The sequence below is a fragment of the Phodopus roborovskii genome, unplaced genomic scaffold (genome assembly GCF_943737965.1).
Source record: "Phodopus roborovskii unplaced genomic scaffold, PHOROB, whole genome shotgun sequence".
Lineage (NCBI taxonomy): Eukaryota > Metazoa > Chordata > Mammalia > Rodentia > Cricetidae > Phodopus > Phodopus roborovskii.
The window spans coordinates 24284663-24299895 of NW_026126558.1; the positions used below are offsets into that span (position 1 = coordinate 24284663).

General features: G+C 45.1%; 1 protein-coding gene across 1 annotated transcript in view; it reads left to right on the forward strand.

Annotated features, from left to right (window-relative positions):
- Nucleotides 1–297: 297 nt before the first annotated feature.
- Nucleotides 298–15233, forward strand: part of Cmtm4 (CKLF like MARVEL transmembrane domain containing 4) — a 39274-nt gene continuing 24338 nt past the window's right edge. Inside the window, exon 1 of the mRNA XM_051201632.1 lies at nt 298–693. Coding sequence (XP_051057589.1) covers nt 508–693 — 186 coding nt within the window. The 5' untranslated portion in view covers nt 298–507. The remainder of the gene's footprint in view (nt 694–15233) is intronic.

Consider the following 15233-nt stretch of genomic DNA (forward strand, 5'->3'; position numbering starts at 1 on the left):
TCTGAGGCTGCGGACAGAGAAAGCAGCTCTGCGACTCCTTGGTCAAACTCCATCCTCTCCACCTTTTTCGCTCTTTTGCTTGGCTGGAGCTTTTCTAGCCATGGGAGCAGGCCACCTCTGGAGCCCAGGCCAGATGCCCAGCAGGTGAGGGCGTGGTGGGGGCGTGACCAAGGTTCCCCGGCCCCGCCCCAGCCCGCAACGCCCCTCCTCTCCTAAACGACCCCCGCCCCCAGCCCTCAGCGCCCCGCCCCTCCCCGCGCCGGCCGCAGTCTCCGCCCCCTCCGGGCCGGCGCGCGGCTCCCGCCTCCTTCCCTGGGCGCCCGCTCCCGCCTCCCTCCCTTTCCGCTGCCGAGGCGGCGGGAGCCGAGCCCCAGCGGACCGAGCCGCGGCCGCAGCGGGCGGCGGGCGCAGAGGCGGCGGCGGGGTGGTCAGGCGAGGGCGATGCGGCGACTGCGCTGAGCCCGCCCGCTCCTGGCGCTGGGGGAACCGGCCGCGCGGGGCGGCAGCATGCGGGGCGGCGAGGAGCTGGACGGCTTCGAGGGCGAGGCCTCGAGCACCTCCATGATCTCGGGCGCCAGCAGCCCGTACCAGCCCACCACCGAACCGGTGAGCCAGCGCCGTGGGCTGGCCGGCCTGCGCTGCGACCCCGACTACCTGCGCGGCGCGCTCGGCCGCCTCAAGGTCGCCCAAGTGGTAGGTGTCGGGCGGGGCTCCAGGTATGGGCGGACGGGTAGGCGGCCTAGCACGCGCCTCCCTTCCCCGCACCCAGCTACAGGGGGCCAGGCCCGGTGGGCCAGAGCCAAGTTCGGGCTGCGCGGCCCCCACCCGGCGCACCCCACACTCCAAGGTCCTTGGGCTGCAGTCCCTGCTCCTCTGGGGACCGCGCCCTCGACAGGAGCCTGCTCTTTGCAGATCGGAAGCCTCAGGGGTTCCTGGTATCTGCACACCTGCACCGGGGCCTACCTGTGCTCTCCCTGCTTCATCGACGAGCTTGGTGCGCGGAGCCGGTTGCGAGGGCCGTGCCACCCCTTGGCTACTAATGTGCTTAGCAACTTGTGGCAGGTTTTCCGGTTCGTGTAACCGCAGACGGTTCTCTGCTAACAGAGGCCAGAGACTGTGGCATGGTTTCCTCCCTGGCGCCTAGCAGGGTGCCCAGCAGATGGTGGACGCTCAATAAATATTTGTTGAATGGAGGCATGTAGCCCAGATGCAGTGGGGGAGTCCCAGATCTACCCATAAAGCCTCCAGTCTTTACTGCGGACGTTTGATCCCTCCTTTGCATAATGTAGTCCTCCACTCAGCGATGGTTGGGACTGCCCAATTGGTACCCAGAGTTAAGTCATTTTGGTAGGGCGGCTAGTATGGGAGGTGACAGATACGAGGAACTTTCTATTGGACTTAGGCATACTAGAGCACATTTCTCAGAGTCCTCTTATTTTATTATTTTAGCCTCCAGAGTGTTTGGTCCAAGGACTTGTGGGTTGTTTCTGTTTTGTGGTTTTGTAGCAGGTCTGTCTGAGCTTTGGTTTATCTCTGTTGTGAACAGGGCATGATCCAGATTAGAAAAAACCTTGGTATCCCTCCTACTCACTGTCACTGGTAGCCTTCCACTGAGGCCTCAAAACTTTATAGACTTCTCAGCCAGACAGAGAAGCCATTTGCACAGAACTGTAACATACATGCATTTTCTTTCAGGGAGCATTGGTCCTGCCATGCTTAGCTGAGTGCATGCATTAGCATTTTTTGGGGGGAGAAAAATCAAGTGTGGACACCCTTTAAAATAAAGACTCAGTGTTTGTAGGTTGCAGAATCATGGAGGGTTTTCTCTCTTCTGGGTGGAAGGCTTGGTCTTCTGATTCATAGTTTTGAAGGGCTTTAATGAGAAATAGGTAGAGAAATTATCCATGTTTGAATTTTAAACCAATCCTAATCCAGTAATCTGACACGTTCTCAAGGATGAATTGCTTCTGTGTTAGCTATTGCTGTTAGTAAAGAGAATATAGGTGTGGAGGAATGTGTGATCCTGTTTTAAAAGACAAAGCTAACTAGCTAATGGTGAGTACCGTACAGATAATCAGAAGTGAGTCAAAAAAAGGGCAGGGCTAAACTTGGAGTCTTGAGGACTGCAAGGCCCAGGACCTTGCTTAGCTTACTCACTAGGCCTTTGAAAGTAAATAGAACTTGCCTCTTAACTTGCCCCTCAGAATGGAGACGGAGTGGTTTGTACTGAATGTTGGTTATCAGTTCACTGCTGAACTTTGCCGTCTCTGTGAGCAGGAGCCGAACTCAGTATTTACCCCCTTGGAAAGTGTGACTTTTTATGTGGAAGGACATTAGGGTCCAGCTTTTAAGATCTCTCCTAACTGCCGTGTATCTCTGCACATTCTTCACTGGCAAGTGAAGGACAGGCCATTTGAATGATGTGGCAGTTGGATGGTCCTGTGCCTTTGGCTTTTCAGCCTTGCTAAATGTTAGGGCTCTCTGCCTTCCCTCAAAATAAATAAAATAACAAAGCAAAATAAAAAACTCCAAGAAATTAAATTTAAACTGGAAGAATAAACAAGAAAGTACTAATTTCTTTACTTCATTAAATTTTGGCTTTTAAAAATATTGCCGGGCAATGGTGGTACACACCTTTAATCCCAGCAGAGGTAGGGGCCAGCCTGGTGTATAAAGTGAGTTCTAAGACAGCTTTGGCTGTTACACAGAGAAACCTTGTCTTGGAAAACAAAACAAAAGTCTTGTAAATTCATAAACATTGTTATGTGAGGCCTAAGAAAATCTGTAGTTACTTGCTTTTCCAGTACTTGTGTTCAGCATTACTACCACCCTCGGCCCCTGCAGAATCAGGCAATTCAGACCTTCTGAAAGTTTTTAAGTTTTAGCTAGATTCCCCAGGTGATTTCCTTGAACATATTTTGATGTTAGAAACCTCACATAGTAAGCTGGAGAGATGGATTGCTAATGAAGGTCATGTCATTCTTCTAGAGGACTTGGGTGTAGTTCCTAGCACCCAGATCTGGTGCCCCACAGCTGCTTGGAACTCTGGCTCAGGGAGATCTGATGCCATCTCCTGGTCTTAGTGCCATGTAGGTGGTATATACTCACACAGACATTCATACACATAAATACAAATTTTAAAGTTTTTTTTAAAATGTGGAAAACCTTTGGACGAGTGCTAGGAGTTTTTGTCATAACTAGAAGAGTACTTCACTTAAAAGAGTGAGAGTAAACTTTACCTCCAGATCTTTGATCTTGGAATCTCTAAACCCTGCCCCACCCCTCTCCCCAGTAATAGAAGATTGAGGGAAAATGACTAATTAAGCATTTTAGGAATTGTAAGAATTAAGGAATTAAAGTAACCTAAGGTGTTTTCTTATCAGAGGCAAACCTGAGATCCTTGTCAGTGTGTAACCTCAAGCCAGTCAACACAGTCATACTCTTGAGATGTGTGGGATGTGATGGTAAAACAGATGAAACCACACCTGGGTTTTCACTAAAGCCCAGTGGGAACATGTCTAAACTATATGTAGCACAAAACAGCTACACTTATACAGCTTCAGCTCTGATAAACACTGGCTGTAGCTGCTGTGCAGAGCTCATCAGTCCCAGATCCCACAGTTACATTAGAAGGTATCTTTTGGAGAGCTGGTCTAAAGACCAGGCACCAGGGCTGGGAAGATAACGATCAGTAAATTACTGGCACCTTCACCCACTGATTCATTTCACCAACCTGGAATTCACCCTCTCTGATACACATTGTCAGCAAACTTGGAAGAAAAGGGAACTTCATCTTGGAGAAGACTGACTGTGAAAACTCTGTAGCTAACTTCCCACTTTAGTGGGAAGGAACAAATGCTTTTCCCAAGACAGGGCCAGTGATACCTGTGCTTCACACATATTTAGCAGCATGCTGAAAACTCTAACAGGTACAAACATGTAGGGGTGGATGGATGGTGGATGGATGGATGGATGAATGGGTAGGTGGGTGGGTAGATAGAAGTACGTGTGAAAGGGTGTGGATGAATGGATAATTATCTGGCAATATGTAGAGAAGCTAGAATTATTAAATAAGTTGGCAGGGTTATCAGATGTAAGATCAACATGTAAAAATAAGCCATATTTTTGTATTCTGGCAATAAATTATTAGAGGCTGTTATTATTATTATTATTAGGTTTTTCAAGACTGGGTTTCTCTGTATTGCTTTGGAATCTATCCTGGAACTAGCTCTGTAGACCAGGTTGGTCTCAAACTCACAGAGATTAGAAATAAAAAAAAAAAATCTTTAAAAGCCTGGTATGGTGGCTCACACCTGTAAGTAATTCCAGTATTTGGAGGCCAAGGTGGGTAGGTCACCATGAATTTGATGCTAGCCTGTTTGAAGAGTGAAGCTGTCTCGCTAAAAGAGAAAAGAAAAATAATAAAAACAGTTACTAACTCTGAAAAGAATGAAATACTTAGATGGAAAGCTACCAAAATACGTAGATCTCCACTCTTAAAACTACAAATCATTAGAAAAAGAAATCATAGGTGACCTAAATAGATGGATGGACTGGACAGCTGTTGTCTTCATACATACCAAAAAGCCAGCAAGAGTTCTCTTTTTCTTTTTTGGAAACAGAGTTTCTCTGTGTAGTCCTAGAACTTGCTCTGTAGACCAGGCTGGCCTTTGAATCAGAGTGCCTCCTGTGTGCTGGAATTAAAGGCAGATGCCACCACCACCTGGCTATCAGCGAGATTTTTGTATGGGGGAAAAGCTGAATCTAAAATTGTTGTGGAAAGTCAGTGTGGCTCCAGGGTGGTGATGGGCAGAGGTGTTTGCGTGTTGGGTGGGGTGGGAGGAAGTTTCCTTAGGGAATGGACTTTGTATTTCTTATCATGCATGAGAATCTTAAAAGTTGCTTTTCTTGTCTGGCAAAGCCCTATAGATCTGCAAAGCCCTTTCTCATTGTCACTACTGTTCCAAACCTCTTGCTATGGTCTGAACGCTACTTCCCAGCCCTACTTCATATATTGGAATCCAATACCTGACGAGATTGTTAAGAGTCAGAGCTTCAGCAGGGTGAGGTGATTGGTACTCAATCGCAGCACTGGGGAGGCTGAGGCAAAAGGATAAGGAATTTGAGAATAGTCCTGGGAGCTTAGTCCTCAGGAATGATGTTAGTTCACTATAAGGAAGATCAAAGGTTGCCTCTTCCATTATATGTTGGTGGATAGAAGGTGTCAACTATAAGAAACAGGCTCAACACAATTTGCTAATACCTTGATCTTGAACTTTGCTGCTTCCAGAGCAGTAAGCAATATATCTTTATTGTTTATTATCTTAGCCAGTTGGGGTGCTTTGTTATACTAATGTGATTAGACCAAGGCAGCTGTATCTCTGATTGTTTTCTAAGTTAGAGAAGTGAGTGGCTGAGACCTTGTGTGGCATTTTTCACTATATAGCTCCCATTACCTTTTGAATTTTATACTACATGCAAGTATTTCTCTTAAAATAAACTACTGGAATATATGGAAGAATGAGGGCTTGAGTATGAGGCTCCCCAGAAACCACTTAAAAAAGCAAAACAAAAACCTGAGTATGGTGATGTACACTGGTAATCCCGGCACAAAAGAGGGGTTTGACTCATCTTTGGGGCTCCCTGACTAGCCAGCCTAATCTGCAAGTATCAGGCCATTGAGAGACCCTGTCTCAGATACTCCAAGTTGACCTCTGGCCTCCACACACAAATGCACACATGTGCACATACATCTGCATATACACATGTAACCATCTATATACATCTCAACACAAATATTTTATTTATTTATTTTTTATTTATGTGTTTGTTTTTTCAAAACAGGATTTCTCTGTAGCTTTGGAGCCTGTCCTGGAACTCACTCTGTAGACCAGGCTGGCCTTGAACTCATGGAGATTCACCTGCCTAAATTCCCGGGGGGATTTAATCCCTGCTGGGATTAAAAGTGTGTGCCACCACTGCCGGGCAACATAAATATTAAAAAAAAAAAATTAAAATAACTGGTACCAGCTCTACCTTAGTGCACATTAATTTTAAAGCTATCATATCAGCTATAATCTGTAATTCTCAAAGCCTTTACGCCTTTATAATTTGGAGCCCCTTGGGGAGGATGACTTAGCTAATACTGAGCACTTGAACAAACTTGAAGCTTACACTTTTTTTTCAATACATTTTTCTGCATGGCATGGTGTAGCAGCCTTTAATCCCAGCAGTCAGGAGGCAGAAGCAGGCAGATCTTGTGAGTTTGAGGCCAGCATGGGGTGCAACAACAAAATACATTTTTCCATAAAAAACAAGTATTCTGTATTTGTAGCTGATAATACTCAAGCTAATGGAAAACTTCTATTTGAAAGGACTCAAACTCTGTAACTTTATTTTATTTTATTGATTTGTTCTGTTTTGTTTTTGGGACTAAAGGTATTCACCACCAGTGTGGCTAGTCTAGTTAGAGAGTTTGCTTTCGAATCTCCTCTCCTCCCCTTCTTAGTGCAGGGATTACACCCACCTGGCATTTCCATGGTAGGCAAGCACTCTGTTTGGAGCTACATCACTGCTCTAGCTGGCACTGATATGTTAAGGAGCCAGACTCTTCTTCCTACCAAGACTGTGGCATGAGGCTCTCACCAATGAGGGATTGAAGTTAGAAGGGGGACAGGGGATGAGCACTAATTATATTTCAAGTCTAGTATAAAGCAAAGCATAATAAGGTACATTTCTTTCTTTTGACTGGAGTTTTTCTAATACTGATTATTTTGTGTTGATCAGGAGCCTTGGTTACCTTTTAGCTGTTGACTTGGAGGTGCTGGGGGTGGTACTCAGGGCTGGACTGTACCACTGAGCTATATTCCTGTCCTTCACCAGCATGCTGATTAGCTTTCTTCTACCTTAGTCTTGGCGCTTGGATTTATTACTCTGCCCTTACTCCCTTTGTGAAAATGCCCTCTTGGCTCTGTTCTTCAGGTTATTGCTTGAGAGCCCTGCTTTTACCTCTCAGTTCCTGAAGGACAGTGCCACTCTCTGTCTCCCTCACCCTGCTTAAATCTTTGTCAGCCCCAGAGGAATAAGTTTTTAAGTTTTTTTGCTGTGTCCCAGGTGCCTGGCACATCATGAGGCACTGAATAAGCAAATGAATATACATGTTTGTGTGATTAAAGAGAAAAATATGGATTATTACTCAGCATAGTTTATAAGGTCAAGGTATTTAAGCACAAGGAACTTACAAGGGGAAATTAATGTATATTTAAACTACCAGGCTCTGCTTTGGTGGAAAATGTTGGAGAAAAAGCATGGCATTGTAATGACTCTTTCTTTTTTTAATTTTTTTTTTTTTTAAATAAAGAGTGTTTACTGCTCCTGGGAAACAGAAGCTTTTGCTTAGAGGACAGATTTTTTATAAAAGTTGGGGAAACCATAGGAAGCTTTGCCAAGCTGTTGGCTTAGAGAAGTGTAAAATGAAAACCAGGGCTCCTGTAATTATTATTGAAGTTCTTTGTTTTCTGATAACTGTGTTTAGAAGGGGAGTTGCTCCTATCTGCCAAGCTGGGATCCTCTGGTACCCCTCTAGTCGAGTGGATGCTTGCAGCCAAGAGTTAGGCTAGAGTGATGGTGACTCTTAGAAAACGTGATTAACAGCAAAGGACAGCAGTTCCAGGAGCCCAGAGAGAGCCACAGACTGTGATATAGTCCATAATTTGTCTCTGGAGGCTGGAGGTGTGGCTCAGTGTTAGAGTGCTTGCCTAACATACTAAGGACCCTGGGTGCATCCTCAACAACACACAGTTACACACGTGTGTACACACAGATCTGAAAGGATTGCCTGAGTTTGGGAAATAATTGAGTTAACAAACACCTAAGGTTGTCGGTTTCATCAAACGATGGCTAGTTCTGGGTGATTTCTTTGCTTCCTCAGAGGTTGATGATGGAGCACAATGGAAGCCTTCATTTTTGTGGTTTCCCACTGATTTCAGTGTAGCTATGAAAAACAGTGGAGGGCACAAAGATTTCAGTGCCAGTGGGAAAGGAATGAATGAAGGAAGGAAGGAAGGAAGGAAGGCAGCCAGGCAGGCAGGCAGGCAGGCATGCAGACAAACCTGGGCCCTGGATTCTTCTTGTAGAACTCCCTTCAGCTGTGCACGTCCAGGGGTTTGTGAGTGTGTTTAACTTGAGACTCAGACCTGTCTGCATAACTTCTAGAGTAGGTAAAAATCAAAAAAATATCTGTATGTGCCAGCAGGGTCAGCTCAGTCAGTAAATGTGCTTGTCACATAAGCTTGGTGGCCTGAGTTCAATCTTAGGATCCCACCGTGAAAGGAGAGACTCAAATTCTGAAAGCTGTTGTATGACTTCCAGGAAGAGAGCTGTGGCTCTGAGAATGCAAGCAACCCTTATATAACACACACACACACACACACACACACACACACTAAACAACTTAAAAGAATTATGACACATCTGCTCTTGTGGGTACTAAGAGTCAAAACGAGGGCCTCATGCATGCCTTAAAATGCTTTATAGTTTAGGTTCCTCTCCCTGAGATTGCTAGTGAGGAGGACAAGGACAGCAGAGACTGCCCTTGGGGTCCAAAGAATCAGGCATCTCCATTACATCTGTTTGTGTTCTTTCTGAATTGAGATTGGTAGGTTTTTTAGGGTTTCTTTGTGTAACAGCCCTGGCTATCCTGGCAGTTGCCCTGTAGACCAAGCCGGCCTTGCCCTCACAGAGATGCACCTGCCTCTGCCTCCTGAGGGCTGGGGTGCGGTTAATGATTGTTAGTTTTAAAGCATTTTCTTAAAAAGATGGTTGTTACAGAATATAAGCAATTTTATTAGTGAGGAAATCAATAAAACGGTACAAATTGTTCAAGGGAAAATTCAAAGATCATTACCTCCTGTTTCTTTTTTCTGAATCACAAATGGTCAGCTTTTTATTAACAATGAGAACAACACATATTCACAGTGTACAGAAGGGTTATTCCACAGCAGCAGATAACCACTCTGACTTTTTGTCCTCCAGACAGAAATCATTTTCAGTTAAACAAATTAGCCATGTACAAACAATTTAACCAGACATGAAATATGCAAGTTCCATAGAATCAGGTAATAGGGCTTAGAAACTCAATTCTGACAAGATCTAGTTTTCCATTAAAACTACTTAACAGCCTTTTCACTCATTTCAAAATTGTTCAGCTTATCCTGAGATGACTGCTCTGAAGGGGAATATGAGGGCCAGATTTTTACCCATACTTGCTAGGCCCTCCTGATTCCATCTGTCCCTGTACCTTCCCTCCAGCCTGAAGCGTTGTCCCTACATAGCTTGAATGCTGGACAAGCATCCTTCATGGTTTCAAGCTCCCCACTCTAGATTTCCTGTTTGTCCCTGGTCCCTTTAACTCACAAGCGTTAGATGCTTACCGCCTGTACTTAAGACCATGCCCTTAGAGCCTTATTTAGCCTGGCCTTGCTGGGTCTGAGTGACCTAAGTGAGATCTGAATGGTCAGGAGTCCAGGTGAGAGGGTGCCACCAAAGGCTGAACAGAAGGTGCGTGGTCTGGCTCTTAGTTGTGGGCAGTACTTGGTAAATATTAGCCATTATTGTGAACACCATGGGTCCCGCCTCATTTCACCCAGCTCTCACACAGCTTCTTTTCAAGTTCCCTCCATGTAAATCCACCTCAACCTGGCTAGAAGGCCCTCGTTCCCCTTCAGTAGCTTTAGTGGCACCGTGCTGCTGCATGGCCCCAGTCTCCAGCCTGTCAGGCCTGTAAGTGAATGGACTGGGGTGAGGCAGGGACCTGTGTCCTCTTTTCTGGCAGCTGTCCCGGCCCAGCCCTCCCTTACTGGTTTTTCTTTGCTTGACTGATGACCTGTGTCTTGTGATGTCCTGTGATAAAGCATGAGCTTGAACTGTGTTTCTCTTTCTCGTTGGTCTGGGCTTTCTGAACATATTTGGATAATTAGGTGTACCTATGGTTTGTTGATAAGTTATACATATCTACATGGCAAAGGTACCATTTTTTTTTTTTTTTCTGTTTGTTGTCTATACTGGAGAACTCCTGACTGTTGGCAAGTGTTAACAGCTCATCCAAGTTTGGTCTTCTGGTTTGTTGAAGTTTGGAAAAGTCCCAAGTCCAGGATGAAAAGATGTATCTGATTCATTTGACTATGAGAACAGTGGGAACATCCAGTCAAGTTGACTCTATAGTTAGAATCTTACAGGGGCAGCTTGTGTGTGTGTGTGTGTGTGTGTGTGTGTGTGTGTGTGTGTGTGTGTGTGTGTGTTTACATGTGAGGAGTCTGGCTTTTGGAAGAACCATATTCTTTCCTTTTGCCAGATGGGAGAAAGTTGAGTGAATTTTGGTAGGGACCTAGCATATCTTAGGCCTGTGCTGTACTATAACTTCCCAGCCTCTTCCTTATCTTTATTATCCATTATATGATTGGGGGAAGACCCAAGAATTTGCCTTGGGCATTTTTAGCATAGTAGCTTAGGAAGCACCATATATGAGAAGTCAAGTCTTATCTGTGATACTGTTTAAAGGAGTGGTGGTTTGGACTGTAGCAACTCCTTGACTCCTTGCTGTTGGCAAATTAGTTTGTTTGTTTGTTTTTTTTTTTTTTTCCTACTTCTAGGCTAGTAAAGCAAAAGCATACTAGTGAGGCAGAAAACATTTACATTCTTCATAGAACATGGTTGTGGGATTGAAACCTAGGGAGATGAATAGATTGTTGCTCAAGGCTGTGTGTGGGCCCTGATGTATGGCATGGTGGAGTGGTGAGAAGCTTTTGGTAAAGTGGTCAGGCAGGTCCTATACATGTCCCATGTGTTGCCTTCTCCACCTTTACTACCTATCTGGGAAAACCTCAGCTGTTGGCCTGAAGTTTGGAGGCCCAAGGGCTGCCAAGCTAGGAGCCCACAAAAAACCAACTGATTTCAAGAAAGTCCCAGGGGAGTCCACAGGGCCAGGGATTTGTCAAGGCATCTGTGTTCCATTCAGAGTTCTATAGGTAGCTTGCAGGGAGTTCATTTTGTTTTAAAATGACTGAAGAGTTTTTAAGAAAAGCTAGCTATTTACAGTTACTGTCTTAGTAGAGCATCCAGACCTGACAAATACAGAATTTAGCCAGACTGGCTCAGCTATCTTGTTCTCAGCATCCTGCTCTAAGTAACTGTTGCTTAAATTGGGCAGGTTGTGTGCTGTGTGGTTGGTTTGCCTGAGGTTGAAGGGAGCCTGAAGTGCAGTTTGCATGCTCTGATTACCCAGCCTCAGGCTGGCATTAGCAGCATCTCCTGGGAGAAAAGGTGGCCTGTTGTCCAGAGGGGATATGTTTTTGTTTGTTTAGTTCTTCTCAGACGGAGTTCCTATATAGCTCAGGCTGGACCCCAGTTCTTAATACTCCTGTCTCAGCATCCTGAGTGTTGGGATTACAGACGTGCCGTGCCCTACCATGTCTGCCTTCCCCATCTGTTTGACATTGGCTTAGGGGTTCTGTGGGGAGCAGTAATGTCTGTCCCCCCCCCTTTAGGTGGGGATTGACTCAGCAAGCACTTTAACAACAGCTTGTTTCTTTTTGTTTGCATTTCTTTCAGTAGCTTCTGTCTTACTTATCCAATAGGGACATTGATTATACGGACACAGCTCAAGCATGATGTTAAGCCAAATAATAAAGTAAGTTCTCAATTAAGCAAAGATATAAAATGTAGTTATCTTCCAGACATACTATTTATTTATTTATTATTTATACAGTGTTCTGGCATGTAGATGATTTTGAGCCACCATGTAGGTGCTAGGAATTGAACTCAGGACCTCTGAAAGACCTGCCAGTGCTCTTAACCTCTGAACCATTTTTCCAGCCCCCAGACATACTATTTAAAACATTTATTTTGAATTAATAAACATGTAACCCTTGCAGCATTTTCTTTGCTGTATGCAGATAATAGTGTATTCAATTCCACATTATTGACTAAATGCATACAGGCAAGCAAGTAATTGACTTGGTGACTTATTTTTTTATTTTTTGCCTTTTTGAGACAGGGTTTCTCTGTGTAGCTTTGTAGATCAGGCTGGCCTTGAACTCACAGAGATCCTCCTTCCTCTGCCTCTCAAGTGCTGGGATTAAAGGAGTGATCTCAGTCCCTCTTAAAACCTAAGTTGTGGGGTAGTTGTAGCTTAGTGGTAGAGCTCTTGCCTTTCATGCTCTGGGTTCAGTCCCTGCTGCCTTCTCATGAAAATCCCTAAGGTATTAGAACATCTATTGAACAATCAATGATGTGTGATAGAAAGTAGAGATGAATGTAGACAGGTGATAGAATTTCCACCTGAGTTGTGTGTGAGGGGCTCCTTCCTCCCTCCATTCCTGCCCTGTAGCCTGGTCTCTTCTGCTATTGTTTCCTAGGCTGGCCTTGAGGTCCTGGACTCAAGCGGTCCTTCTTTTTCAGCCTCCCACTTAGCTAGGGTCATAGGTTCACCACTGTGCCCATACCTTTGTGGGTTGCAGACTGCTTTGAGGTTACACTGTGTTGAGTTCACCTGTGTTGCTTAGGCATGTGTTTTTTGGCTGAAGTCTTCATTGATAAACAGGCTCTGAGGATACACTCAAAGGGTCTCTTGAGCCTTACAGGGTTTGAGTCACAGCTTCGTTCTTACCGTAGGACTGTTTTTCTCTCTGACTGCATGGTCAAGAGCAGCATGTGACCCCTGAGCCTCATTGGCCCTTATTTTCCTTTCACCACATCAGACAGTGCGTTTGAAAGAAGTCTCAGCTCTGTTCAGCTTGCCTGAAGCCAGCCAGATACTTCATTCTCTGCCACTCGGGCCAGCTTCAGGAGGGCATCCATCAGTCAGGCTTGCCTGGTAGAGGTTTCTGACTGCCTAGGACTGAGAACTTAGAGGCAATGGGGGTGTGGGGATAAGGGCTTGTGCTGCTGTGGTGGCACTGACTGTCTAAGATAGCTGGGGGCTGGCTACCATCAGCCTGAAAGCATCTCATGAGAGAGTGATAGGATTAAGGGAAGGTTCAGACCACTGCAGAGGAAGGTACTGTTCTCAGGAAGGTGCCGTGCCAGTCCCTGTGCAGTTGCTATCAAACCAAGAATCCCAGCAGGGGAGACTGTTATGTTTTAAGTGAGTGGAAGGACTGCAGGGAGGAGTCTGGGAAACCTTGCTGCCTTGGCTTATTTGCAGAAGAGGCCCAGTCTTGCTCGGAATGCTGGGTTAAGAGGTCCATGGAGCCAAGCTCATTTGCAGCATGAGGTTCTGGTGCTCAGCGCCCAGCAGTGCTCAGAATGTGCCCTGCTCTCCTGTTTGTTTCCCATTTTGCAGTAGCACAGCTCAAAACAACTCTGAAGAGTCAGCGGGGTTATAAAGGAATGGTTAAGCAGAGTTTAAGCATTCCAGTTTTTTTTTTTTTTCTGTGTCTATAATGTGTTGTGATGTTTTAAATATTTGTGTCTGGATGTCTTCCAGATCCCATACTACCTGCTCTTGGTGGTTAAGTCCCAATGAGCATGAGGCTGTCTCTGTTTAAACTTGTCTAGGTCAAGTTAGAGGTGTCTGGCAGGCCAGGGTTTTGGGCCTATCCCATTTTGTGAACCCCTTGGGGTCAAGGTCCTGAGCATGACACATTATGTGAAGATCAGTCACTTCTTTTGGGGGTGATGGAGTAAATGACCAGCTCCAGAAAGGGTGAGTGAGTGTGGTCTCTTGAAGCTGCATTGCCCTCTGCATCACTGGCCTTGCTGCCGCCGTCTTCCCACACATCTCTCTGGTTTCCTACTTCTTGGCTCTAGCTGGCCACCTGCTTCCTTTCAGCTGCCCTTTCTGATTGCTTGTCCTCTGTTCGAGGCTCCCCAGATTATCGCTTGAAGCCAGTCCTTCCTCTGCTGCTCCAGCCTCACATCTGGTGAAGTGTTTTGGGGAATCTGGGCCTGCACAGGGCTTACAAAGCTCCTTTATGTCAGTGTCCTCAGAGTTGAACACATTTGTATTAGGAATGGCACACTTTTAACTTGACTATGGACCACAGAATAGGAAAACAACCTCTTAAAATATTTATGCCTTTGAAAAAAAAAAGTAGCAAAAAAATTTTAAAGTGAAAATTGCCAGTATTCTCAGCTATTAAAGATGGCTTCTTCATGATTGGATGTATGTTGTGTTAGCCTTTATTCCTGTGTTCAGGTTAATGGGATGGCATACTATGGATGCTAGTTCATAACTTATCTGGTGCTAGGGGATGGGGGCAGAGACAGGTGAATCACTAGCTCATTGGCCATCCAGTCGAGCTGAATTGATGAGAGACCCTTCCTCAAAAAATAAAGGTGAAGAATGATTGAGAAAAGACACCAGGTGCGGATCCCTGACCTCCACATGTACTCACCACACATGCACTCATACATGTGCATACACCCACATGAGCATATCCATACAGCAACAACATGTATTTGTGTGCTTGTTTGCATGTGCATGCTTGTGCGCGCGCGCGCGCACACACACACACACACACACAGAGACAGAGACAGACAGAGAGAGAGAAAGAGAGAGACAGAGAGACAGAGTGAGAGAGAGAGAGAGAGAGAGAGAGAGAGAGAGAGAGAGAGAGAGAGAGAGAGAGAGAATTTCTATTGAAGTTCAGAATGTATGTAGAAATGACCTCTAGCTATGTGTTTGCAGTCTCAGGTAGTCTCCTCTAGCAAACTCTTTCTTGTTTGGCTATAGGTACCATTTTGGAAATGGAACTTTTGTTTCATGATTGAGTGACAAAATTGAAGTTTGTTTTTCCCCCCCTCTATTGAACCTAGAGCTAATTTACATTAAAAATGTTAAGTTAGGAGATGCTCACTATTTTTTCCTAAAAAACATAGCTCCAGCAACATTGGCACACACACACACACACACACACACACACACACAGAGAGTTTCCTGTGGTTGCTGGCTATAGGGTAATGTGTGTTTTAATTATTAATTAAATGTTTTATTTTACATACATGGAAGTATTTCCTGAATGTATATCTGTGCATCATGTCTGTGCCCGGTGCCTGAGGAGGCCAGAAGAAGGTGTCTGATCCCTGCATTGTAGTAACAGATGGTTGCAAGCTGCCACATGCATCTTGGGAATTGAACTCTGGCCCTTTGAGCCTGTACTCTTAATCCACTAAGTTACTTTTTCAGCTCCCTGTTTTTAATTATTTAAGAACTTGGTAAACAGTTTTCTAGAGTG